At 47.0% G+C, this 25,016-nt stretch overlaps 11 protein-coding genes across 11 annotated transcripts; 6 read left to right on the top strand and 5 right to left on the bottom strand.

Moving 5' to 3' along the window:
• Window positions 1–20: 20 nt before the first annotated feature.
• On the top strand, window positions 21–2,369 carry Bathy02g00110 (unknown protein; the record flags this gene model as incomplete). Its single annotated transcript, XM_007514415.1, has 1 exon — window positions 21–2,369. One exon carries the CDS (start codon window positions 21–23, stop codon window positions 2,367–2,369), a length of 2,349 nt encoding a protein of 782 aa, XP_007514477.1.
• Window positions 2,370–2,588: 219 nt separating this feature from the next.
• On the top strand, window positions 2,589–3,728 carry Bathy02g00100 (predicted protein; the record flags this gene model as incomplete). Its single annotated transcript, XM_007514436.1, has 1 exon — window positions 2,589–3,728. One exon carries the CDS (start codon window positions 2,589–2,591, stop codon window positions 3,726–3,728), a length of 1,140 nt encoding a protein of 379 aa, XP_007514498.1.
• A 469-nt stretch (window positions 3,729–4,197) lies between these two features.
• Window positions 4,198–7,524, top strand: Bathy02g00090 (glycyl-tRNA synthetase subunit alpha; the record flags this gene model as incomplete). Its single annotated transcript, XM_007514595.1, has 1 exon — window positions 4,198–7,524. The coding sequence occupies one exon, from the start codon at window positions 4,198–4,200 to the stop codon at window positions 7,522–7,524; it is 3,327 nt and encodes a 1,108-aa protein (XP_007514657.1).
• A 115-nt stretch (window positions 7,525–7,639) lies between these two features.
• Bathy02g00080 (unknown protein) lies at window positions 7,640–9,868 on the bottom strand (the record flags this gene model as incomplete). The annotated part of the gene is made up of 1 exon (XM_007514891.1): window positions 7,640–9,868. The coding sequence occupies one exon, from the start codon at window positions 9,866–9,868 to the stop codon at window positions 7,640–7,642; it is 2,229 nt and encodes a 742-aa protein (XP_007514953.1).
• Window positions 9,869–10,182: 314 nt separating this feature from the next.
• Window positions 10,183–11,436, bottom strand: Bathy02g00070 (predicted protein; the record flags this gene model as incomplete). Its single annotated transcript, XM_007514654.1, has 1 exon — window positions 10,183–11,436. One exon carries the CDS (start codon window positions 11,434–11,436, stop codon window positions 10,183–10,185), a length of 1,254 nt encoding a protein of 417 aa, XP_007514716.1.
• Window positions 11,437–11,648: 212 nt separating this feature from the next.
• On the bottom strand, window positions 11,649–13,556 carry Bathy02g00060 (beta-amylase; the record flags this gene model as incomplete). The annotated part of the gene is made up of 1 exon (XM_007515010.1): window positions 11,649–13,556. One exon carries the CDS (start codon window positions 13,554–13,556, stop codon window positions 11,649–11,651), a length of 1,908 nt encoding a protein of 635 aa, XP_007515072.1.
• Window positions 13,557–13,882: 326 nt separating this feature from the next.
• On the bottom strand, window positions 13,883–15,250 carry Bathy02g00050 (stationary phase survival protein SurE; the record flags this gene model as incomplete). The annotated part of the gene is made up of 2 exons (XM_007514709.1): window positions 13,883–15,115; window positions 15,233–15,250. 2 exons carry the CDS (start codon window positions 15,248–15,250, stop codon window positions 13,883–13,885), a joined length of 1,251 nt encoding a protein of 416 aa, XP_007514771.1.
• Window positions 15,251–15,675: 425 nt separating this feature from the next.
• Window positions 15,676–16,725, top strand: Bathy02g00040 (mitochondrial carrier family; the record flags this gene model as incomplete). The annotated part of the gene is made up of 2 exons (XM_007514837.1): window positions 15,676–15,760; window positions 15,986–16,725. 2 exons carry the CDS (start codon window positions 15,676–15,678, stop codon window positions 16,723–16,725), a joined length of 825 nt encoding a protein of 274 aa, XP_007514899.1.
• Window positions 16,726–16,803: 78 nt separating this feature from the next.
• Window positions 16,804–19,941, bottom strand: Bathy02g00030 (AMP deaminase; the record flags this gene model as incomplete). The annotated part of the gene is made up of 1 exon (XM_007514686.1): window positions 16,804–19,941. One exon carries the CDS (start codon window positions 19,939–19,941, stop codon window positions 16,804–16,806), a length of 3,138 nt encoding a protein of 1,045 aa, XP_007514748.1.
• Window positions 19,942–20,448: 507 nt separating this feature from the next.
• Window positions 20,449–22,113, top strand: Bathy02g00020 (beta-ketoacyl-acyl-carrier-protein synthase II; the record flags this gene model as incomplete). The annotated part of the gene is made up of 1 exon (XM_007514531.1): window positions 20,449–22,113. One exon carries the CDS (start codon window positions 20,449–20,451, stop codon window positions 22,111–22,113), a length of 1,665 nt encoding a protein of 554 aa, XP_007514593.1.
• A 195-nt stretch (window positions 22,114–22,308) lies between these two features.
• On the top strand, window positions 22,309–24,593 carry Bathy02g00010 (ribokinase; the record flags this gene model as incomplete). Its single annotated transcript, XM_007514524.1, has 3 exons — window positions 22,309–23,967; window positions 23,999–24,128; window positions 24,175–24,593. The coding sequence occupies 3 exons, from the start codon at window positions 22,309–22,311 to the stop codon at window positions 24,591–24,593; spliced, it is 2,208 nt and encodes a 735-aa protein (XP_007514586.1).
• Between the last annotated feature and the right edge of the window lie 423 nt (window positions 24,594–25,016).

The following is a 25,016-nucleotide window of genomic DNA, read 5'->3' as shown; positions in this document are numbered from 1 at the left end:
GAGAAGAAGAGATAATAATAATGGAACAACAACAACAACAACAACAACAACAGCAAGACCGACCTCCTCCTCCTCCGAGGAACGAAATCAATCACATTCGTCACCGGAATTTTTTCGAAGAAGTCGAAGAAGAAGATGAGTTGATATCGACGACGACGAAGAAAAAGAACAAGAAGAATAACCAACAACAAGGGGACAAGTCGTTTTTCGAGAGCGTGTTCTCGAACATATTTGGCAGCGAAGACATCGACGAGGAAGGAGATGATGAAGAAGACAATAAACAACAACAACAACAACAACAGGAGAGGAGAACGCGGCAAAGGAGACGAGAGGAAGACGAGTCCACGAACACGCCTCCGAAATATCAAGAAGAGAAACAACAACAGCGAGAAGAAGACGCGAATAGAAACGATGAAGAGGACGACGAAGACACGGAGTCTAAATTTTCCGAACGACTTCGGAACGCGTCCGGGAGTACTAAGTTTGAGTTAGAACGGAAAGCGAGAGAGGAAATTCGTTCGATGAAAGGCGTCAAGGCGAAAGCGAAGCTCATCGATAGTAACGAAGCGTTTCGAGCGCAGGCGCTGTTGCGACTCAAGGCGAAAATAGATAAGCACATATACGACGAGAGAGGGGACTACGCTACCGAAGTTCCAGTCAATCCAACTAGAGCAATGGACGAGACGTTGAACGCTCCGAAGAACAACGTTCCGATGGATATTGACGCCAAGACCGCGGAGGATAAACTCACTCCGCATCAAAGAAAACAACGCAAAGAAGAACTGAGACGAATCAGAGAGCGTGATGATTATCGCGTGCAAGAGTCGGTAACTTCGGAATCGAGATACGCGTTCAACGGGTCTTGGAATTACGATAGAGATGAGTTCTTACGCGAAGGAGATAAATACGAAAATCAATATCACGTCGAAGAACGAAAACACAAGTTGCTCCGAGGCGTTCTCTCCGCGGCGGAGATGAATTTGCCTGAACACGAACAACCGCTTCGTATGGCAGAAAGCATTGTCGACACGATCGTAGAGTGCGCGCTAGAGAACAACGGAAAGTACGAGTGGAAACTCGATGAAGAAGAGGTGAGAAAGCGCGAGAAAAAGTTTGAAGAACGAAGGAAGGAAGAAATGAGAACCATGAAAAAGATGTTGAACGCGGACGAAATTTCCGACGACGACGACAACGCCGACGCCGATGACGACGAAGATGACGACTATTTTGAGGAAGAAATGCGAATTCATCGCCGCGAGAACAAATTATTGACCGAAAAGTTAGTGAAGAGCATCCCAGACTCACTGGAGCTCATCGAGCGCATGAACATCCGAAAAGAGCAAATAAAAGCGCAGAAAGATAAGCTGAAGTTGAAAAAGACGAAACAAAAATACATCGATAAAATTGAGAGACAAGAGAAGGAAATCGAAGAGACCATCGCGCGCGCGAAAATCCTCGAAGCGAAAATGGAAGAGCAAAGGCTGGAGAAAGAACGCAAGATGGCGATTGTCGAAGAAGAGCGTCTGAAGGAATTAAAACTGAAACAACTCTCGGAGAAAGAGCTCATCCGACGTCACTCGGAACACAAGCGCAAGAAAATCATGGAAATGCACGAAAACGAACGAAAAAAAGCGGAACGAGCGCAGTTAGCGCGGCAGGAAGCGAGACGAGCGCAAGAGATAAAGCTCAAAGTCTTGCGCGAGACTGCTAACTTGGAAGTCGAGTTGAAAGAAAATGCACTCCGGGAAGAAACGAGAAGACTCGAGGAAGAAAAAATAATCGAAGAGAACAACATGCACGTAGAAAGAGAGATGCGCAACGTCATGGAGAAAGGTAGACGACACCGCTCGGCGGCGACGCGGCACGAGTTGTGCATTCAAATTAAAGAGACGAGAGAACGAGAACACCACGTCGCCATGGGGAAGTTGCGCCGTAAGAATTCCACCGCTAAAGATGCCGAAAACGCGGCTAAAATCAAAGAAGCGTTGAAAAAAGCCATTCAAGACGTCGAGGAAACAGAGAAGGAACGCGTGAAAACGATGGAAGCGAAAGCGAACGCTTACGAGAAAGTGAAAGCTTTGCAAGAAAGACAGGCGAAGCACTTGCAGATGAAGCGTTTACTGGACAAGAAACAAAAAGAAAGCGAAGAGGCGGAATATAAAGCCGAGTTGGAAAGCGTGCGATCTTCTATTCAGAAAGCGGCGTTGCGCAATTCAGAATTGAAACAAACTTTGTCTGATTTCAACAAAAACTTGGTCGTCGTGTTCCCGAAAGTTAAGGAGGTGGAGACCAAACCTCTCCCGCCGTCGTCGTCGACTAAAATTCGAGCGGCTGAGAAACTAAAAAGACGGGCGGTGTTAGAAACGTAGAGAAGACTTACTACTGCTCGGTGCTGTTCGCTAGTTATATTACATAGTTGTATATTATCGATACCTCCTGGTATTATTATAGCATAGTGCAGTATAATCAATATTCATGCGAAGAATAGACATCGCCCCCCGCTCGAACGCGAGAGCGAACACTTCAGCCGACGTCATTTTTTCAAATTCCTGACAGTTGACGAGACGAAGAAGAAGACGACAAAAAATATGTCGTTTTGTCATCAACTTTTGTCATCGTCTTCATCGATTGCGGGGGGGCGTAGTCAGCCCAAGCGCGCGAGCAGAAGTCTTAAAACGCACCACCGCACGATTACCGCTTCTTCTTCTTCTTCGTCATCATCTTCTTCTTCTTCCTCCTTCTCTCATTCGTTCAAACGCGCTCTCGAAGATTTTGGATACGAGGACGACGAGGACGACGAGGACGACGACGACACAGGAAAAGCAGATGGAGTAGTAAAAAGAACACGGATGAATGCACAAAGACACGCAACGAATGGAACGACAAGTTTGCACCGGAGGAGGAGAAGGGATGTTTTATTCAGGTCATCCTCAGTATTCGTCGTGGCGAGCGTTTTTGGAAGCGACGAGATGACAAACAGAGCGGAGGCTATTGAATCCGGATTTATAAGCGACGCGTGGGAGAGCTTCGGCGGTGGAGGCCCGGCAGATTTGACTTTTCCGGAAAGCTTTCAAGGCGAATGGCTGGTCAACGCGACGTTGACGGATGTAGATTTACCAGAAGGTGCAGACGTGGTATCAAACATAGAAAGCGTAAACAGAGCAAAGAATGATGTCGGTAGGCCTACCTCGTATCCTTTACGTTTCGTGCGAAACTCGAGGAACGAAGTCATATTAGACCGAGCTTGGAATACGGAAAAGTTAGCTGAGTATACTATGAACGTCAAGAACGGCTCCGTGTTTACGGACATAGATTGGAATTTAGACGACCCCAACGTCATGAAGTGTTCGTTGGCGGATGGAAAGACGATTTTTTTCAAAGTCACCGCTCGGTCGGAAACCGAGGACGATTCGAGAAAGCGCCGCTTCGAAACGAGTGAACTCGCAGAGGTTGTTTTTAACGATTACGAAGGAAGTGGGACAGACCCGAACGTGAAAAGAACGCGAACGTATACGAAATGGTTGTGGCGCGACCAGAAAGACGCGCAAACCGGACAGCCACTCATCGTGTGCACGCAAATCGTCTTAGATTATTTGACTCCGTTTTCCTCCGGAAACGGCAACGCCGACGAAACGTTTATGCGCGTCGCGGGAAGACCGGTGACTGTATACACCTACAAGTTGGCCATGTTCAAAACTGGTCCTGGATTAACTGTTGGAACAGCGTGAGTCTTCTCTGAAATGATGATGATGATGATGATGATGATGATGTGTAATACTAATACTAATAATACTATTCATGTAGCAACCAACGCCTTTCATCCTCTCTACTAATTTTGCAAATCAAAAGTTTGTTTCGAACAGAACGAACAAAAAGTGTCTCCCTCTTCTTTTCGTTTGTTCTTCTCGAGTATTTTATCTTTTCTTCTCAATTTGCTTTATTAAAGAATTGCGACGTCGTCGTTCGCGCGCGGTGTGTCTATTTGCTGACACTATTCCGCCCCGCGGGTCAAACACGATGCTACGCCTGGCGCACTATGCGCTCGTGAACAAGAGTAATGGAGCTGCTGCGGCAAAATCTTCTCATCGCGCGTTGAGAACGACGACGATTCAGACGACGACGACGACGACGTCTTCTTCTTCCTGGAAAAACCCATTTCTTTTCTCCTCCTTCAACCACCGCGGAGGAAGGATGACGATGCGCGCGAAGATGATGAATTCGTCGTTCTCAACCTCATCGGCGACTACAACCGCAACAAAACGATCCTCTTCTTCTTCTTCTTCTTCTTCTTCTGCTTCATCGTCGTCGTTCAGAACGCGCGCGATTGCGTCTTCTTCGGATGCAGCTGCAGCTTCAGCCTCAACTCCTCCTTCTTCTTCACCTGCGAAAAGCTCCTCCGCCGCGGGAGTGAACACAGACGCGCCGACGTTTCAACAAGCAATCAATAGATTGCAAGACTACTGGGCCTCAAAAGGGTGCGCAGTTTGGCTTCCGCATAACACTGAAGTCGGCGCGGGAACGATGAACCCGGCGACGTTTTTGCGTTGCTTAGGACCAGAACCTTGGAACGTGTGCTACCCGGAACCGTCGGTGAGACCGGATGATTCTAGGTACGGGGATAATCCGAATCGAGTACAAAGACACACGCAGTTTCAGGTGATTTTAAAACCAGCACCGGCGAATCCGCAAGAACTCTATTTAGGCTCCTTAGAAGCGCTCGGCGTAGATACGAAAGCGCACGACATTCGCTTCGTGGAAGATAACTGGGAAAGTCCAGTTTTAGGCGCGTGGGGGTTGGGATGGGAAGTTTGGCTCGACGGCATGGAAGTGACGCAGTTTACGTATTTCCAACAATGCGGTAGCGTGAAAGTCAATCCAGTTGCGGTTGAAATCACGTACGGTCTAGAGCGCGTCTTGATGGCTTTACAAAATGTGGATCACTTCAAAGATATTAGATACAATGATTCCTTAACGTACGGCGAAATGCGTTTACAGGACGAATACGAAATGTCCGTGTTCAACATGGACGTAGCTTCGGTGGAAAATCAGAGATTGCGTTTTGATTTAGCCGATAAAGAAGCGCAATCGCTGATTGAAAACAGACTTCCTCTTCCTGCGTACGACCAGTTGCTTAAAGCGTCTCACGCGTTTAACATTCTCGACGCTCGTGGTGCGGTTGGCGTAACGGAGAGACAGAAATTGTTTGCCTCCATGCGTGATTTGGCGAGAAATATTGCCTCCCTTTGGGTCGAAAGACGCGAAGAGTTAGGTTACCCGCTCGGAAGCTTAGTCGAAGGATCAAGCGACGACAAAGAAGATGACAACGGTAAAAAAAAGAAGAAAAAGAATAACAAGCAAAACGACGCCGCGAAACCTGTTGCGCCCATAGACGAATCAAAGCTCCCGAATGAGAAGGCTGATTTTGTTTTTGAAATTGGTACCGAAGAGTTGCCGCCTCACGATGTTGTTTCGTGCATTCATCAAGTCGAGCTCGCCATGAATTCCATTTTAGAGCAATCTGGACTAGAATACGATAGCGTCTCAGTTGGTGGTACGCCTCGCCGCGTATCCGTCGCGATAAAAAACCTCTCTCCAAAACAGCCAGATCAAGAATCGCGGAATCGCGGTCCTCCGCTTTCGAGAGCGTTTGAGGAAGACGGAGTGACTCCAACCAAAGCTTTGCTCGGATTTTGCACAAAAAACAATGTGGTCGATCTCGAGAAAGAACTCGAAAAGGACGACGAGTACGTGTGGGCAAACGTGAAAGCAGTCGGGAAATCTGCCTCTGAAGTTATGCGCGACGAGTTGCCAAAAGTCGTAGAATCCATCAAGTTTATCAAAACCATGCGCTGGCAGTTGAACGAAGACAACGCATTCTCACGACCTATGCGTTGGTTATTTGCGTGCCACGGTCAATCGATAATACCCTTTTCTGCGCTCGGTGTTACTTCAAGTGATACGACGAGAGGTTTGCGACCTCCTGGATTGGAAGCGCCGGTGGAGGAAACGCTGACCAACGTCCAAGACTACTTTTCGTTTTTGGAAAGAGAAGGAATCGTTCCAGACATCGAAGCGCGCAAAAATGAAATTTGGAGTAACGCGGTATCTTTAGCAGAATCAGTCGGAGGCGTTGTCCCGGAAGGCAACAAAGAGAGTGGTGGCTTGTTAGACGAAGTTGCGAATTTGTTGGAAGCGGGACAACCGGTTTTGGGCGAATTCGAGGCGGAATATTTGAGCTTACCGAAAGAAGTCTTAATTACCGTCATGAAGAAGCACCAGCGCTATTTCCCAGTCGAGAACAAAACAAGCGGTGACTTGCTTAATAACTTTGTGACGTTTGCGAACGGACCGTGCGATGTTTCGGCCGTAAAATCCGGAAATGAAGCTGTATTAAGAGCGAGGTACCAAGATGCTAAATTCTTTTACGAAAACGACTGCAAGGAAAGTTTAGAGACGCTTCGTCCAAAGTTGGAAGGCATAACGTTTCAAACCGAATTAGGTTCTATGCTGCAGAAAACAGAGCGAGCCGAGAATCTCGCGCCGAAGGTCGCGGCGGCGTTGGGATACGGCGATGACGCTTCAATTGTGGCCATGGCGACGAAAGCCGCACGTTTAGCTCGTGCCGATTTAGCGTCTTCCATGGTCATGGAGCTCACATCGCTCGCTGGCGTGATGGGCGAACACTACGCGAAAAAGTGTGACAAGCTTGACGACACGACCTCTAAAGCTATTTTTGAAGCAAACCTTCCGAGATTTTCGGGAGATTTAATCGCTTCCACGGCTCCAGGTATCGTGGCGACCATAGCGGACAAGGCGGATACTTTGGTTGGATTATTTGCAGTCGTTGGAGCACCAAAAGCGACGGCAGATCCCTTCGGTTTGCGAAGAACTGCGTACGGTCTCGTCCAAACGTTAGTAAACAACGATCTTCAAACACAAGGTGGAGATGTTCGAGCGTTATTCGGACTTGCAAAGAGTGAACAGCCCGTGGATGTAAGCGACAAAGCGATGGAAGACTGCGCGGAGTTTACGAAAAGAAGATTAGAACAACTCTTAGTGGACGCAGGAAATGATGTTGAATCCGTTCGCGCAATTTTGAACACGGATATTGGATTCAACCCTGCGAGAGCGTCCGCTTCGGTAACAGAATTGCAAGCGGCAATGAAGGACGCAAACACCTTTTCCAAGGCGAAGAACGTTTTATCGAGACCGACGAAACTCATCAGAGGGAAGAAAGATTTCACGCCGAGTGGGAAAATAGACGAGTCTTTGCTCGTGGAGGAAGCGGAAATCGAGTTCTTTAACACGTATAAGAAAGCGTGCGACAAAATAGCAGCCAACCAGAGCATCGCATCTTTGATTGAAGCTTTAGCAGAAATGGAGGATTCCTCGACACGATTCTTCGAAGACGTTTTCGTGAACTGTGAAGACTTACCGACGCGACAAAACCGCTTAGACCTCATAGACTCGGTTGCATCGTTGCCGAAGGATATGGTTGACTTCTCGGTCTTACCAGGATTTTAATATGATAAATCGAAAATAGATATTATGTTGTCATTCGTATTAAGATACTTGATATAGGGCATATTTCATTTCATTTCACGGACTCGTGAGAAGTATTTTTCGGCTACAATTTTTCTTATTTTCGCGATGGTTTGTCCCACGAAGTTTCTTGCGTCTCCGTGTTCCAATAGTACGTCTTCCCGGAATCGCTATCTAACACGGCTTTCCAAGGTTCCGGTAACTTCTCGTCATCCACGACTGCATTTTCTGAAGTGGTTTCCGCCGATGCGATCTCCGTCTCCGTTTCAGTTGTGGCAGGCGATTCTTCCTCCCCCTTCGCGGAAGCAGAAGTTGACGCCGAGGCATCCTTTCCTTCTTGCAACATATTCGCAGCTGAAATAGCAGCTTCTCTCGCAATGTCTCCTTCCTTGGACTTTTCGTTCTCTAAGTCCGTCTCTAACTTGACTTTTTCTTCCTCAGTCGCTTGTTGATGACTTAAAAGGGCTTGAGCAGAAGCTTTCGCTTTCTCGGTTTCCGACTTGGCGGCGTCGATTTCGGCTTGCGCTTCCTTCTTCGCTTCCGCAGCCGCTTCAGCCGCTCTGGTTTCGGCAGCCTTCATGATGTCTTGTGCTTGAGCTTGAACTTTAGCAGCTTCCATCTTTGCTTCAATCAGTTGCTCTTCGGCAACCATGCGCTCTCTTTGTGCCTCTTCTAATGTTTCTTTGTCTTCTTTGGACACGTGCGCGCCTTCCTTTTCAGCTTGCTCGACAAAGTTGTCGACATCGTCATCACTGCGAGCACCGTCGATTGGATCAGAACTCAAACTCCAAGTACTTGGCGTCTTATCGTCTTCATCTTCTTTCGGATGCATCTTGGATTCAATCTCTTGCATGACTTTGTCTTCCGCCGCGGCTTTGCTCGAAACTTCGTTGGCCTTCGCCATGGCAATTTTCGTCGCAGCGTCCGCTTTCGCCTTGGCAATTTCCATCTTCATTCTCTCTTCTTCCGCGTGTATTTTGTTTTTCTTTTCTTGTTCTCCGACTTCGCGTCTGGCAGCTTCTTCGTATTTCGCCTTCTCAGCATCAATCGCAGCTTGTTGCTTCTTGCGAATCTTTTCTTCCTTCTCCATTTCAATTTTAGCGTCATACTCGTACAAAGCCTTTTCCGCTTCTCTCGCTTCTTTTTTGTTGTGAGAATGCGTGCCTTTGACTAATTTGATGCGCTCCTCCGCTTTTTGCATGTCTTTAGTCAACAAACCGGCAACTAAAGGATCGACTTCACCGTCCAACAATTTCTCGTTCTTTTCACCGGTAGCCTCGTCCTCTTCCTCTTCGATACCGGCGTTTTTGAGAAGCTCTGCTCTCGTGGCGTCAATCTCTGTTCGCGGATCGATGACCTCTTCCTTCTCAGCTTTGCCAATCTTTTTTGCCGCTTTCTTGGCTTTTTGCGCGTTCTTCACGGACTCTTTCAAATCCTGCGTGACAGAATCAATGAGCGCTTGTTCGTCTTCGCTTGGTGCCTCCTCGCCGGATTCTTCCTCTTCCTCCGAATCATCGCCCCCGTGTTTTTTGGAGCTCTTCTTTTTCGACTTCTTCGAGGAGGACGATCCGTCGTAATCGCTTTCGCTTTCGCCATCTGCTTCGTCGTTATCGACGAGTTTGGATGTTTTCGAGAAGAGTTCCTTGTGTTTCTTTCTGGAAGAAGTCTTACCGGAGTCGTCCTCGTCGTCGTCTTCGAGGGGCGCTTTGTCGTAATCATCGCCAGAATCGTTCTTAGAAGAAGAGTGGTGGTGGTGCTTCGACGACGACGACGTCGCGGCGGAGTAATCATCGTCTGCCGCGTCGGAAGACGACCATGGCAAAAGAGACGTAAAGCTCGCGCCGGCGCTTTTCCCTTGCGAGACGCCATAGTAGGAGTAACACCCAATAACAGAGACTACGGAAGCCCCAAGAATTCCAATGCACGTGTTCCTGCGAAACCTTTCTTGACCTTCGCGGTGTTCTCGCAAGTAATCTCGGTCGATTAAACTTTCGTCCATTTGTCCGCCGTTTGGACTGCGTCCGCCGTGGTTCGTCCCGTAATTCGTCCTGTGGTGATCTTGATGGTGTTGTTGGTGATATTGTTGATTGTACGAGCCACTCGAAGCACCAGCGTGAGCGTTTCCATTTCCTCTGCCGGTGTTAATCGCCGGCGGAGCGTTTTGCATCAAGTTCATCGACTGTTGTTGCGCCGCCCAGTTTCCGTTTTCAACATCACTCCCCGGTCGCGGCCCATTTTCTGCTTTCCCGTATCGAGCCGCTGTTTGCGAATATCGACTCGAGTGCTTGAAAGACGGATCAAACTGAGATTCGTTGTTGTTAAACATCGTCAAAACAGACAAATCCTTCTTCTTTCGGTTGTTGTGTTGTTACTGCTTTGTGTTCGATGGTATCAGTCGTTAAAAGTCTCTTCCTTCTTTCTAAGAGCGCGCGCGACTTCTTTTCAATGAAGGAAATTCGAGCGAGCCGCGGGGGAAGAGAGAGCTTTTTTGTTTGTGTGGTTTTTGTGAATTTTTTCTTCTTCTTGTTTTTTTTTGTTGTGGGAACCTTTTTGTTTTTCTGCCCCAAAAACACGAAAAACTTTAAAGTTGAAAAATTTTAAAAAAGGTGGTGCGCTGTAAAATAAAAATTTAATAGTAAATCACAAGGTCGGTATCTCCTTCAACACTCCGGTTTCGTCCATTCGTTTCACTTTCTCATCGATCACGTCTCGTCGTATCCATTTGACCATGAAATGGACTTCCTCTTCACCACCACCACCACCACCGTTGCCGCCGCCGCCGCCAAATTTATTCGCAAACTGCATAAACTTATCGCCCAAAGAGGAAGGACTCGTCGTCGGCGGCACGCCGCTCTCGTCGTTTTTACCACTACTCCCGCTACTACCCGTACTACTCCTCTCTCCTCCACTACCATCATTTGTTGTTGTTGTTGTCGTTGTCGTTGTCATTGTTGATTCGGAAACGATTCTATAGCCACAACTCTCGTAAAGACCGATAGCGTTGGCGTTATTTTTCGCAACGTGCAGAGCTATGCATTTTGGTCGACTCTTTTCCATCTTTTGCGCGATGACGTCGCACTCTTCCAGCAGTGCTTTACCGACGCCCATTCTGCGATTGGCCGAACGCGTCGTCATTCCAGTCAAGTATAAAAAGTTACTCTCGTTGGAGAGTCGGAGTAACTTTACCCCGTTTTTCACGCGCGACTCTCTGGAAGCTTTCGGACCAAACGCAGGCAAGAGAGTCAAGTCACACGCACCGACTATGTCGTTACCGTCTCGAAACATTTTCTTGTCTTTATTCGCCGAAGAAGCCTGCGCCGCCGCCGCCGTCGCTCCTTTTCTGCGCACGCTTTTCGTGGTCAAGCGTTTGGACGGTTTGTACGGTTGCGAGCCGCGCGGTCGAGCGATGACGCACGCGAAATTCCCCGCGCTCCATCTTGTTTTTTGCATCAAACCGTTGAGTAAGTCGTCCGCTGGTTTCCCAAATCCGTCCGCTAAAACCTCCGAGACATCTCGCAACTGAGAGACTAACACGCTTTGGTTTCCAAAGCACTGCGAACACTCCCAAAGTTTCTTTTTGTTGTTCGTATTTTCTGTTGATTCTTCTTCTTCTTCTATTTCGGATGTCGAGGCACTATCCGCGTTTTCCCTCCTCGTCTCCGCGAAAACGTCCTGTTCCTCTCCTCCTTCTTTTTCTCCTTCTGTGTGCGAACTGGAAGACGACGACGAATGATCGTTGTCGGCTTTTACGATGTGAACGATTTTTGGTTGTTGTTGAAGACGACCGCGACGATGATGTTGCAACGAACGATGCTTTGGACGGCACGCTTTACCGCGCGCGAGAGTCGTTGTCGTCGTTTGTAATCCCGACGACGACGTTTGCAAAGTCTCCATCATCGTTCTTTTGAATAATATCTTCTTCTGTTTCTTCTTCTTCTTCTTGACAAAAACGCAGAAACTTTTGACGACGACGACGAATGCTCGTAAAACAAAGTAACAGACAAATCCAGAAATCCAAACAATTTTATGCAGGCGCCGTGAACTCTTCTTCTAATGTACAAACTGCTACTATATCTATTATACTACTGCTACTATATGTTTTCGCTCTATATCATACTCATGTTTTCAACGAAGCGCTTGAAACGCTCGAAATTGTCTTCATCCGTGATGAGCTCATCGTGCAGTCTTAAATAAGTGAACGATTTCATCGCTGGGACGTACACTTTGGAAACTTCACCGGTGAGCGAACCGTCTTCATCTTCTCGAATGATTTCAACGGCGTACCCACCTTTGCAGTGTTTTGTGATGGTCTCGTACGCCTCTTGATCGACTCGAGAAAGCGCGTTTTCTCCTTCAAGTTGCACTCCATAGAGCGAACACAAGCTGGAGACGTGCTTGAGTAGATATTCAGGCGCAGATCCGTCTTCCAACTCGTCATTTTCACCTGTATTGAGCGCCGGCACCGGCTTCGTCGGGGAGTGCAAATTCCGAGACCTTGCTTCGTTGGACTCATTATCTTTCATCTCACAACACGTGAACGTCAAATTAACGTCCAGCATTGCACAAATCTTAACGATATCTTCGTATCCGACTCCAGCTCTCGGATTTCTCGACGTTCTCGAGGAGCAGTGCATTCCCGAAATGCACTCCGCCGCTCGGCTTCGAGTATTCGCCCACCAATGAACGCCTGCGAGTTTCATCGACAACTCCGCACGATACTGCTCTTGTTTTTGTCCTCCATCTATCCTATTTTGTTGATTAGTATTATTATCGTTATCGCCGTCGACGCCGTCGTCGTCGTCGTCCACGTCGACTTCGTACCGTAACGTTTCGTAAGAAATTCGTTTCGGTTTCTTACCGTCTACGAGGGGATTATCTCCGATGGGTTTTAAAACGTGTTCCAATGCTTTTCTCGCGCGAGTTAGAACTCTTTCCGCGTGTAGACTTAATTCTTTTGAGTACCAAGACAGAAAAAACCAACCATACGCTGAATCCCACTGTTCGTGATCGTCAAAATCGCGTTTTTTCAACGTCGACTCGTCGTTTGTCCAAAACTGCGTCTCATTCGGTTTTGCGTTGACGAGGTCGTCCACGCTCGTCTCGTTTTTGTAATTTTCTCCAACTTTAATCAAAACTTCCAAATTTTTAGGTGGGTCCCCCCATTTTGGGACGCCAGACTTACTCGCGTGTAGCGCGAGCGACATTCGAGCGCGTTCGTCGTAGCATTGCAGAGTGCCAATTCCTGGATACTTCCAATTTGAGGTTGACGTTGAGTACGAAGGGTACCGAAGTTCACCGCACGGTCCTAGACCGACTATAATTTCGAGAATAGACCCACTCAAAATGTACTCGCGAAACGTATTGGCGAACGAGCGCATAAAGTTTTCGTAAGCGTCTAGTGGTGTCATCGTCGCGTCGTGAAACATGCGAATTTCGTGATGAAAGCCGAGCGGTGTGCCGATGTGCGTTTCGTCCGCGAATAACGATATGTATTCCTTACATCGGGTTCCCTTGGAGTCGCAATAAAATATATTCTCGTCAACTCTTTGCGCGTAATCACAAACCCACTGCGGTAAATTAACGGTGAAATCTCCGTCACCCGGGTTTTCTCCGCAACTATGAAACGACATCACCGCGTGTATTTTCAAGCCTGATTTTATAATCAGTTCGATGAGTGATTTGTACCCACCCCAATTGTATTTTCCCGGCGCTTCGTTTTCAACGATCCCCCACCACACGTCGATCATGACTGAACTCACGTTCGCAGATCTCAGCTTTTCCAACTGTATCGATAACTTCTCTTTCGTTTCGTCCAAAAATCGACCAGAGTCTGGGTTAATTAAATCCAAAGGCAACATCACGCACACGGGAACGCTCTTCTTTCCTTTTGCATTTTTCGACGACCACGACGACGACGACGTGTTGTTGGTGTTGGTATTAGTATTGTCATCAGCAGGAGACCCTCCTCCTCTTCCTTCTTCCCTTTTCACGCCATGCCGACCGTCCTCTAACATATCGTCGTCGTTGTCAACTACCATCAGTAGTTTCTTTATAACCAACACACAATTCAAAAAATGAGGACATGCGAAGGAGGAGGCGAAAAGTTTGTTATTGTTGCATGCAGAGGAGGACGAAATCTTCTCTCTCGAAACCAACAAGCACGCGGAAGCGTTAGACACCTTTAAAATCCACAAGTAACAACGACAATAATAAATAGTATCACTGGGTACTAAACATGACAACTAAGTAGATAATCTAACCTTGATCGTTAATTACCAAAGTCCTTCTTTACATCTCGGAAGTATAAATAATAAACGCAAGCGCGGTAAAAAAAATGCGCTCAAAGGCACAACGAACTCGCTAGTTCTCGAGCTATATCATCGCCAATCTGTTTTATTCTCGCCGCATCCTCTTCGCTGACGTCGAATCTGAGCGTTGGATCCGTTAAGCACGCATTATTCGTTGTTAATATCGAGATGGCGACTTTACCTTGCTTCAAAAGCTCCGAGTCGATTCCGACGCGGTCGTCGCGTTCGGTTCCACCAAACCCGTTTCGAAACCATCGCGTCTCGCTCGTTCTCCAACGCGCCGTTCCGTTTTCATCGTCACCAGAGATGTTCAAATTCGTTTTAAAATAGTCGGACGTGTCAAAATCTTTGCTATTACCGCCTTTGACGCCAGCCTCATCGCGCTTCTTCGGCGACGAAAGAATTTTACTGCTTTTCCTTTCCAAAGAGTTTCGAGGCGAAGATGGGGGAGACGGTATCGGCGAAGGCGCTCGCGCATCCTCCTCGCCGTCGTCGTGCGTCACGTATAAAACTTCAGGGTTAGGGTCTTTGACTCGTTTCCACAGCGGAATAGTCGAGCACTTCGATACCGCGCAAGTTTCTACGCCTCTGATCTTTTCGCCATCTCTCGGGACGTTCACGTTGATGACAAAACCTCTCAAAAGTCGCTTCCGTTCTTCGCTCGATACGATGGATTTCACAATCTGCGTGGCTATTTTACAACTTTCAGAGTAATTGGCACTTCTCGAATACGAATCTAACGAAAGTGCAACGCCTATTTGGCCCTTCATCGCGGCTTCTCGGGCACCGGCGACCGTTCCCGAATACATGACGTGTTTACCCGCGTTGTCGCCTCGATTGACTCCCGAGAGAACAACATCAAATGCCACACCGTCATTGCTATCGTTATTGCTACTACCATCATCCTTCGATTTGATGAGTTCTGGAAACAAATCTGGGCCTAGCGCAAGCATTGAGCAATCCGCAGGCGTCCCCGTGATTGAATAACTTTTACATCTCACTTTTTCATCATCTTCTTCTTCTTCTTTTCTTTCGTTCGCTTGTTCGTTTTCGTTTTCATCATCATCGTTGTAGGCGTCGTCGTGATAGTAATCCGATAATCGTTTAACTCCTATTGGTTCGTGTACTGTGATGCAGTGTCCGCTCGCCGATCGCTCGCGCTCTGGCGCGACGACGCACACGTTAAACTCTTTTTCTTTCGCGAGCGTTCGAATTAGCGTTTTGATGCCATTCGCATCGATGCCGTCGTCGTTTACCACGAGTATCTGTCGTTCGTTATCAGGAAAAGAGAGTGGATGATTAGTTTAAAAAGCGCGAGTGAAAGAGAGAGAGAGTTATGTATTCTAAAAGGATGATAAAACTGGTGCGATGCGGGTACTCACGTCAACTTTCTTCAACATGCTTTCTGTTGTTTTTATCCGTTTTATTATTCGTTGTTTTTCTGTAACGACTTTTTGTTCTCTCTTCTTTCATCTCTCTCGTCTCATCTCTTCTTTTTGCTTCTGGCCTCAAAATCGGCCACGGAGGCTTGTTTTTTCACTTTTTTCACTTTTTGTGGCGTTGGTTGTTTTTGTTTTTGATTTCGATGAGAAAAAAGAAACCAAATTTCTCATTCGCGCGACGTCGTCACAGTCGCGACGCACTCTTACGCGTTCGAGAGCCCGTTTATTCACAAACACACTCTCTGCATATATCTTTGTAATTTGCAAAATTCGAAATCGACGCTCGACTAAAACGCACACGCAAGCAAAAAGAGTTTGTTTGTTTTTCTTGTTTGTTACAAAAGAGTAATCCACCAATATCTACTCTCGCGTAGAACAAAAACATGGCGACGAAGAAAGCGACGCTGTCGGACACGGAGAATCTCGCCGTCGGTGCCCTCGGTGGTATCCTCGAAACTGGCATACAGAGTACGTTTTCGTTTTGATTGGTGGATGATTGTTTACTGACTGACTGATTGATGTCGCTCGAGTTCATCACATCTCCTTTTTCATACGAAGAAGAAGAAGAAGAAGAGTGTGATAGGGGGAGACACATCATCACTTTTGCTTTTCTCTCTTTTTCAGCCTCGGGTTTGTTTATATTGCTGACGACAAAAAATTTCCAAAATATTCCTTTAAATATTAAAAATACAGTGCCTTTAATCACGTATAAGATCACTTCGCAAGATGGTCGACCGATGCCTAAGAACATTCAAGGTTGGTACAGAGGCGTGGTTGCTAACGCAGGTGCAGTGGCGCCGATTACTGCGTTTCAAATGGCCGTGAACGGTGGCTTAGAGAGACTTATTTTAGCCGGCGATACCTCGAGAGAGTTGCAAGCGCACGAGAAGATTGGTGCAGCGATGGGTGCTGGCGCAATCAGCTCCATCTTGTATTCCCCGTTGGATTTGGTTGTCATCCAACAGCAAAAGTTGGCGACGTCTATTGGTGGAGCGTTATCGGCCGTGACGAAGGAGCATGGTATGGCGGCTCTCTTCCGCGGCTTCACGTCGTGCGCGGTGCGAGAGTCGATTTACACCGCGGGCTACTTGGGCGTCGGTCCAGTCGCGACGCAACATATCAAAACCATGCACCCATTTTTTAGCGAGAACGAACAAGCCGCGCGTATCGCGGGATCGTGCTTTGCGGGTACCATGGCGGCGGTGATGACGCACCCGGTGGATACGGCGAAGACGTGCATGCAAGGAGACATGGCGTCCACGACGTACCGAAACGCCCGAAGCGCGTTGGGTCAAGTCTACAGCGAACACGGTATTGGGGGGCTTTATAGAGGTGGTGCGGCTAGAACAGCGAGAATTTGCGGCGCGTTCTTTATCGTTGACAACGTCAGAGAAGCGGCGATGAAGTACAAAGCCGAGCACTTTGATTCGTAAAAGTATATTTGATTCTTTTTATTTTGTCGTTGGTGACGTGGTGTTGTTGTAAAAAAAATTTCACCGGCGGCGAAAGTACTAACGAACTTTTACAACACGGCCTTTCTCCCGAGCCTGAGCACACGCGCGTCGTACCAAACCCTTCTCCGCCTCTAAGACATCGTATCGGAACTGTACACGTAAATCTGGAACGTTCGTCTTTTCAATATCGTTCGCCTCCAACGCGTGAAGCACCAACTCCTCGTCCTCGCCGCCGCCTCCGCCGCCGCCTTCGTTTGATGAAGCTAAACCGTTTGATGAGGATGATTTGAATATATTGTCTGAAATCCAGTGTTTCTTAGCTTCTCGAGGAAATCCGGAATTCAAAACAGAGTTTCTGGCAATCTCGCACAGATCCGCTGCGCTCAATTTCCAAACTTGAGCCGCGACCGAATACTCCTCAACTAATGGCTCCTTCGTCATGTGAATCTGGAGCGGATCATCGGTACTAAGGGTTACTGCTAAACCTCTCGCAAAGAACAACGGAAACGGATTCCGATGGTAGTCGACAAACAGCGAGTTATTTGAAAGCGGCGACATGTTCAAACCGATTTGCGTCAGGTAGTACAAATATTGTAAAACCGGCGATTTACGCAAATTGATTCCGTGCGCGATATTTTCCGCCAACATGAAAGTCGTCGCCAAATGGTCGATATCTCCAGCCTCGCCCGCGTGTGGTCTAAAAGTAATGATATTCATGCCTTTCGATTCTCTTAACTTGTTCAGAGTATACAAATTCGCATAAACGTAATAAGCGTAATAGGAATAGGCTGGATTATGGTTAACGTTCCAATCTTCCGGGACGCGCATGTGCTTGTTCGGTCGTCTCTCGGGTTTGGATTCGTCGTCAACCATATCGAATCCAACGACAGTTTTCAGAAAATGGTGCAACTCAGGATGCGACGAAGGATCAATCGTCACTTCAAACAAAGGTATGAAAATATTATCAAGCATTTGCTGGAAATTTTTCATCGTGCCTTGCGCTTTATAAATATTAAACAGTCTCGGTAACTGAATCATCCAAACGATGTTTTTCGAGAACAAACCGTGATTGAGTACCCACGCGGCTAAAGAATCCCACTCCGCTTTGCGACGTCCATATATGCTCAAACGATACTCCGCCATGGTGTATTTATTTGCTTCTAAATCAGTCAGCACTTCTTTCGTCAATTCCGCGAGAAAACGCCCGCGAATCAAGTTGTCGCTCTTGATGAAAATCTCTCTTAAACGCGACTGACCGCATGGATTGTACTTCAAATTAAATCGATCGAATCGATGAAACGTGTTTTTATCCGCGCGCATATCCAACGTATCGATGTTCAACTCGTGCGACGTCATGCCAATACTCTCGAATACCTCTTTTAAGTTTAAATATTTACCATCCCGATAAATGACGAGTTCGTTCGGCTCTTTTTTCAGCTTTGATTTAATAAATCGTAAAAGATGCTTCTGGTTCATGCATGCCGAATGATGGACGTGCGTATCAACCTTACGCACGTTATAGAAATCACGATGTGGCGCTCGCTTTTGCGCGAGAAACTCGGCATCTGAATTCAACATGACGTGCAAAGAAAATTTTTGCTCGGTGAGCATGAGGCGTTTATGACAGAACGATTTCGCCGGGCCTGCGGATTGAATTATCATTAACGCGTGCAAGTCGTGAAAGAACGCCGTCGCCGATGCCGGTGGTTCGTGCAACAGTTCGTCATCTTTTGAAAAGACTCGCACCACACCGTCTACCATTTTGAATTTTTGATCGGTTTTCAAAGCAGCGAGCGCTTCTTTCGATTCGATTTCAACCGATCCCATCACCGGAGATCCAACCTTCGAAAGAGTCGGCTCGAACAAATATTTCTCTCTCAATCCAATGCAATATTCTATCATTAAACACGTTTCCTCGCATTCATCCGTTATCGTTTGACCTTCGCTCGATTCGCGCAGCGTTACCGTATCGTAACCAAATGGTGACGGAGGCGCTGTTCCTTCTCGCAGCTGTTGCGTTCGCATTCGCATATTCTTATACGATGGCGTCGTCGACGGGCCAGCACTCGCATCATCAATATTCAGAATACTACTAGTCGCGGATGATTGTGGCTTCATATCTACGGATAAAGGAGACTTTGACTGCGCGAAGATCTCAATTCTTTGCGATGGAGGCGTGCCTGCGTTTTGTTGTTGTTGTTGTCCTACGGCATCTAATGCATCGCTCTTCTCAGCGCTGCCTGCGGTTGTAGGCGATGAAGCTTCCGATGGCACTTTATCCGAACTACCGAAATAGTTGCGCGTGTCGCTCATAGACGCGCGTCTTGGGCTAAGCACTTTTGTATAGCTTCCGGTTATGTCGCGAAGCTTTGCCAATTCCCCTACTTTGATCTTCCCTCCGTGCACGCTCCCGTCCTTCTTGGAATCTTTAATCATGATTGGAACGTTTGGTGTCCCCACTTTAGCAGTTCTTATCGTTACTCTGGTCGAATGCGCGTCAGAATTCCCATCCGAAGATTCCGCATAGGAGTCTCTTCCTAGCGCATCTTTTTTATTCTTCTTCTGCAAAACGTTCCCGGCGTTGTCCTTCTTTACGTTATCCTCTCGTTCGTCTTCTTCTCCTCCTCCTCTTCCTCTGCTGCTGCTACTACTACTACTATCGCTGTTTATAGCTAATTGATTTTCTTCCAAGTCTTTGCGTCGTTCTTGTTCCGATAACAGCATATCATCTTGTAACATGCTATCGTCGTTGTCTTTAAAACTTTGATCCTCCGTTTCCGTATCGGTCACGTCGTTGAAGACGACTTTGTGTTCGAGCGCGGAATTCGACCGTAAGATTCTCAAATCGCTTTCGTTTTTTGCTAATCGCGAAGCCAATCTAGAATTAAACTGTTGAGGCGATGGTGGAGGCGCGCGTGATTTAGCTTCTTTTCTGTTACTTTCATCGGCGTGCTTCTTTGAATCTTCTTCGTCCGAGGAAGAGGAGGAAGAGGAATCGTTATATCCACCTGTTTTACTTCCAGACCCACCACCACTTCCGAGCCGAGAAAACGGTTTGCGCTTTCGTGCGCTGCTGCTACCGTGATGGTGATGTTTGTTCTGAGTTGGCGTGGATGGCTCGCTCGGTAATGGCGTCGTCTGCTGTTGTTGTTGTGAGCTGCTAGGGGTTGACAAAGTTTTCAACTGTAAACTCATTTCCGCTTTGTCGATTTCTCGTCGTCTATCTTCCAAAGCGCTGATCGCACTGGCGTAATAGTACGCAGATGCTCCCGCAACCTGAACCAGAACGTTTGTAAAAAGAAGAAGAAGAAGAAGAAGAGTACGTCGTGATGTCAGTAAAAACAATAATAACAAACAACGAGAGAACGAGAACGAACGAATTTATTATTCTCGTTGTGATTTAATTTAATTCAAACAAGATAAAAAAAAACGACCGACGCACCAGCATTCCGACACACGATCCAGCCACGAAGAACAAGGACGCGTTGGTGCTTCCATCGTTGCTCATGGTCTCTCGACGAATGAAATGAGTCGTGTCGTCACGTAACAAAGAATGCTTTTTTGTGGTGTGTGTGTGAGTTGAGTTGATTTTGAATAATTTTTTTGGGAGACGGTGAGAGGTAGAGGAAGGAACAAAAGGGCAACAAAACAACAAAAAGAAACGAACCCCCAAACACACATTTCGCCATTTCGCTCGCTGGCATGAGGACAAAGAGGGCACTACTCGCGGCACTCGCGAACAGAAGGATCAGTCACAATCTCGCGTGCTCTTCTTCTTCTTCGCGTAATTCTTTGTCCTCTGTTACGTCGTCGTCGTCGTCGTCGTCGTCGTCGTGTTTTGTTGCCGTGAACATTTCGATTTTGGATAATAAAAGTTGCGCAAAAATCTCGTTCAAGAAGAGACTTTTTCACTCTGCTACCGCTCACTTGAAGGAAGGATTTGACGACCCGCCACCGCACAGAGCACACCACAGAGTCGTAGTTACTGGTTTAGGTTTAGTAACGCCGTTAGGTTGCGGCGTGGAACACAATTGGAATGAAATCCAAGCAAGAAAAACTGGCATCAGAACTGTTGAAAAGAAATACATCCACGAACAAGACTTGACGAGCGTAGGCGGCATTAAAGTAGTTGCCAACGTCCCAAGGAAAAGGAGTATAAAAGAAGATAGCGAAAATGGTAACAAGAAGGATGCCGGTGAAAACATGTTCGATGATAGTAAATGGCACGACGACGCAAATCGCGTCGCCCCTTTTGTCGCGTTTAGCCGAGACGCGGCGTTTCAAGCCTTACGAGATGCGAATATCATCGATAATGATGGTAATATTTATCATGCCATGACCGACGGTAGTAGTAGTAGTAGTAGTAGTAGTAGAGATAGTATAAATATTGATCGATTTGGTACGTCCATAGGCGTCGGAATGGGCGGCGTCTCGGATATTTCCAACGCCGGGAGACAACTGTACGAGAGCCCGAAGAAGAAACTTTCACCGCACTTCGTACCAAAAGTGCTCGCCTCCGCCGCGAGTGGCAATTTAGCGTCTGCGTGGAACTTACGCGGCCCGACGCACTGCTCATCTACCGCCTGCGCCGCGGGAGCGCACGCGATCGGGGATGCTTTTAGAACGATTCAAAGAGGCGACGCGGATTTGATGCTCGCTGGCGGTGCGGAGTCCTGTTTAGATGCGGTGAGTATTCTGGGTTTTCGCACGGTAAGAGCGCTCACTATGGCTCACGATATCTCGACGGCGTGTTTACCTTTAGATAAAAATCGGTCTGGATTTGTTATCGGGGAAGGTGCAGGGATGTTAGTCTTAGAAAGTTACGAATCTGCGAAGAAACGAAAGGCTACGATTTATGCCGAATTGCGAGGCTACGGCACTTCAAACGACGCGTTTCACGCGACAAAACCTCCGGAGGATGGAAGAGGAGCGCGTTTAGCCATGGTAAATGCTTTAGTTGACTCTGGGTTAGCTGCTACAAATATTGCCCACGTTAATCTCCACGCTACCGGAACGCCTATCGGCGACGAAGCCGAGTTTAAAGCCATCCTCTCGCTCTTTGGCGAAGAACATTTGAGAAAGGGAAACGTGCGCATCTCCGCCACAAAGTCGAGCACTGGTCATTGTCTCGGTGCGAGTGGTGCAATCGAAGCCATTTTCACAATTTTGGCGTTAAGAAGTGGCGTAGCTCCCGCCACGGTTGGTTTATCGCGACCGTTGTCGGACATTTTGCTCGGCTGCGCGTCGGGAGAGCTTCAAGATATTTCCTTCTCGGCGGAGGCAAAGAGATACGCGGCGATGAGTAATTCGTTTGGATTTGGCGGCACGAACGCGAGCTTGGTTTTCTCGTTGCCACCTCCTTCTTAATCCTGTCAGTAGTAAGCCATGGTTTAGAGAAGACACGCGCAAGTTCTTGTATCCCAAAACTGAGGAGAGTGTTTCGAAATGTTAAATTTACAAGAATCCAAAAGATAACTAACTTTCTCTCGAAATCACCTTTTGAAAGCGACAGAACATACCTGCGCTCTCTACTCGTACAGAAAATAACTTTCCATCAATATCATGCAGAAATTGAATCAAAAGGGTACAAAATATGATGGCTTGATATTCTCTATGATTGCATTGATTGCATCTTCTATACTCCTTGGTATCGTTTCTGCGTCTTCTGAAGTGCAGAGCGCATGTTCGTCGAGGCGGTTGATAAATAACGTACCGGCAATCTTCGTCGTCGGCAGCGTCAATTTCGATGTTACGGTGCACACAGAACTTCCTAAATCTGAGGAAACTATGCGAGCGTACAATTCAAACATCCATCGAGCGCTCGGTGGGAAAGGCGCAAATCAAGCAGTCGGCGCGAAGATGAGTTTGCTGCGTCCTCAAGATTCCGTCGTTTACTTTGTAGGTAAGTTTGGAGATGATGAAGAGGGAAAATGGTTGTTTAATACGCTCTCTGAAGAGTATTCCGTCAATTTGAAACACTCTGAATCTATCCGTAACGTTTCTAGTGGAACTGGTTTTGTTTTATTATCGAAGGAGGGCGTCGCGTCTTCCGTCGTTGTCCCTGGCGCAAATGCCGAATGGGAGGCGAAAAGCGCTCTGCCAAACTTCTTCGCGGACGTCTTCTCATCATCAGATATCTCGACTGAAGATCGCACGTGCTTAGCAAATGATGAAAGAGAGTATGGTGACTCTATTTCTTCCACAAAAACTGTTCTTTTACTACAACGTGAGATTCCAGATGCCGTGAGTGAAGCAGCGAGTAAGGTTTTCAAAGAAAAAGGGGATTTGAATCCTCGTATCGTGCTTTTGGATCTCGGCGGCTCTCAGTCTCGCGTCTCAGATGCGCTCTTCCAAAGCGTAGACATTATTTCTCCAAACTTGAGCGAGCTTGAAACTCTAGTCGCAACATCGATTCCGGATTATGGTGTAAACATATATAATTTCGAGAACGATGACGACGCGATTCGAGCAGCCAAAGGCGTATTGAAATCTAGAGGCAATGGTAAGCAAGCACTTCTAGTTACTTTGGGTCACAGAGGATCGTTTTACGTCACAGATAAAGATGAAGAGTTTGTATTTGTAAAACCGCTAGCGTCGTTGGATCCAGAACTTGTCGTCGATTGTACTGCAGCCGGCTACTCGTTCCGTAGCTCGTTTGCCGTTGCAGTTGCGGAAGGAAATACGATAACGCGCTCAATGGAGATTGCTTCCGCGAGTGGTGCGTTAGCAGTTCAAAAGATGGGTGCAGCACCTTCATTGCCAAATAGAGCTAGTATTGAAGAATTTTTAGAGAAGAACGGCCGCCTGAGAACGAAAGTATCATCTCCTCTTGGAGATAGTTTTAGCAACCCGAAAATAGATACGATAGATAGGTTTGTGTGCCGATTAAACTCGATGAAAGAGAGGAAGGATTTAGTTCCAAAAGTCACGAAATTCGAAACAAAGGCGCTTTTAGAACGGTACGCGACAATAGAAGGTGTTTCGTTGGTCGAATTGAATTTCCCAGAGCACGTCACCAAAAGTTCTCTTAAGAATATTGCGAAAATCGTCGAGCGTTTACATTTGAAGGTTTCGGGATTGAACGTGCGCTTCCCGAAAGAGCTTTTCAGAAACGGTGCGTTCACCAACCCAAGCGAAGAAGTTCGTAAGAAAGCCGTTCAGTTCTTGAAAGATGCGTGCGAAGTTGCTTTGTTATTGGGAGATAAAGTTCAACGCGTGGTTGTGTGTCTTTCAATTTGATGGGTATGATTAGGATGGGCAAGTTGATTTTTCCGAGTCGTGGATGCATTTGGTGAGCGGGTACACGGCAGCTGTTGGTGATTCGAAGACTTGCGCAAAGATTAGAAAGATATCGTACGAGTTCAAACCGACGGATGCACTCAGTCGATCTTCGCTGATACCGAATACGTTTGCGTCTTTAATTGTTAGTCGATGAAGTAAATTTGCCCAACTTTGGCTTGACGCTCGATTATGCGCACGTTTTAACCGCCGCAGAGAATCCCTCGCAATCTGCAACCATGGCTTTTATGAAAGGAGAAAAATTGTTTGGTGTGCACTTGAACGATGCCGTGCAATCAAAACTAGGCGCAGAAGACGGGCTATCGTTTGGAAGCGTAAATCCTCGCGGCGCGTATGAGTTCATTCGAGTTTTGAGAAAATTCAATTACGATGGTGTTATTTACTTCGACACGTTCCCGATGAACGAAGATCCGGTTCAAGAGTGCGAGAGAAACATCAAGGTTGTCAAGAATTACTGGAAGATGGCAGAAAAGGACTTAGGAAACGTTATGCTCAACGAAGCAAGGAGAGAGCATGACTTTTTAAAAATCGAAGATTTAAGTATGTAGTAGTTTCGCCACACAAACTTCAAACTTCAATCACATGATGAACACGCATCACTCAGTCACGATAATCATTCCATTCTACTTCACAAGACTTGCATATGTACCGATATATTACAAACTAGTTACCTAGCTACTACTTCAAAATCCGGAACTCCCCTAAAAAAACCTAGATAAAACCGGAACTCCCCTACGCAACCCTTAGGGTTTTCGGGTTTAGGGTTTAGGGTTTAGGGTTTAGGGTTTAGGGTTTAGGGTTTAGGGTTTAGGGTTTAGGGTTTAGGGTTTAGGGTTTAGGGTTTAGGGTTTAGGGTTTAGGGTTTAGGGTTTAGGGTTTAGGGTTTAGGGTTTAGGGTTTAGGGTTTAGGGTTTAGGGTTTAGGGTTTAGGGTTTAGGGTTTAGGGTTTAGGGTTTAGGGTTTAGAGGTTT

This window comes from Bathycoccus prasinos (genome assembly GCF_002220235.1).
Source record: "Bathycoccus prasinos genomic : Chromosome_2".
Lineage (NCBI taxonomy): Eukaryota > Viridiplantae > Chlorophyta > Mamiellophyceae > Mamiellales > Bathycoccaceae > Bathycoccus > Bathycoccus prasinos.
The sequence above is the reverse complement of the archived record's forward strand: the minus strand, read 5'-3'. Positions and strand labels throughout refer to the sequence as shown.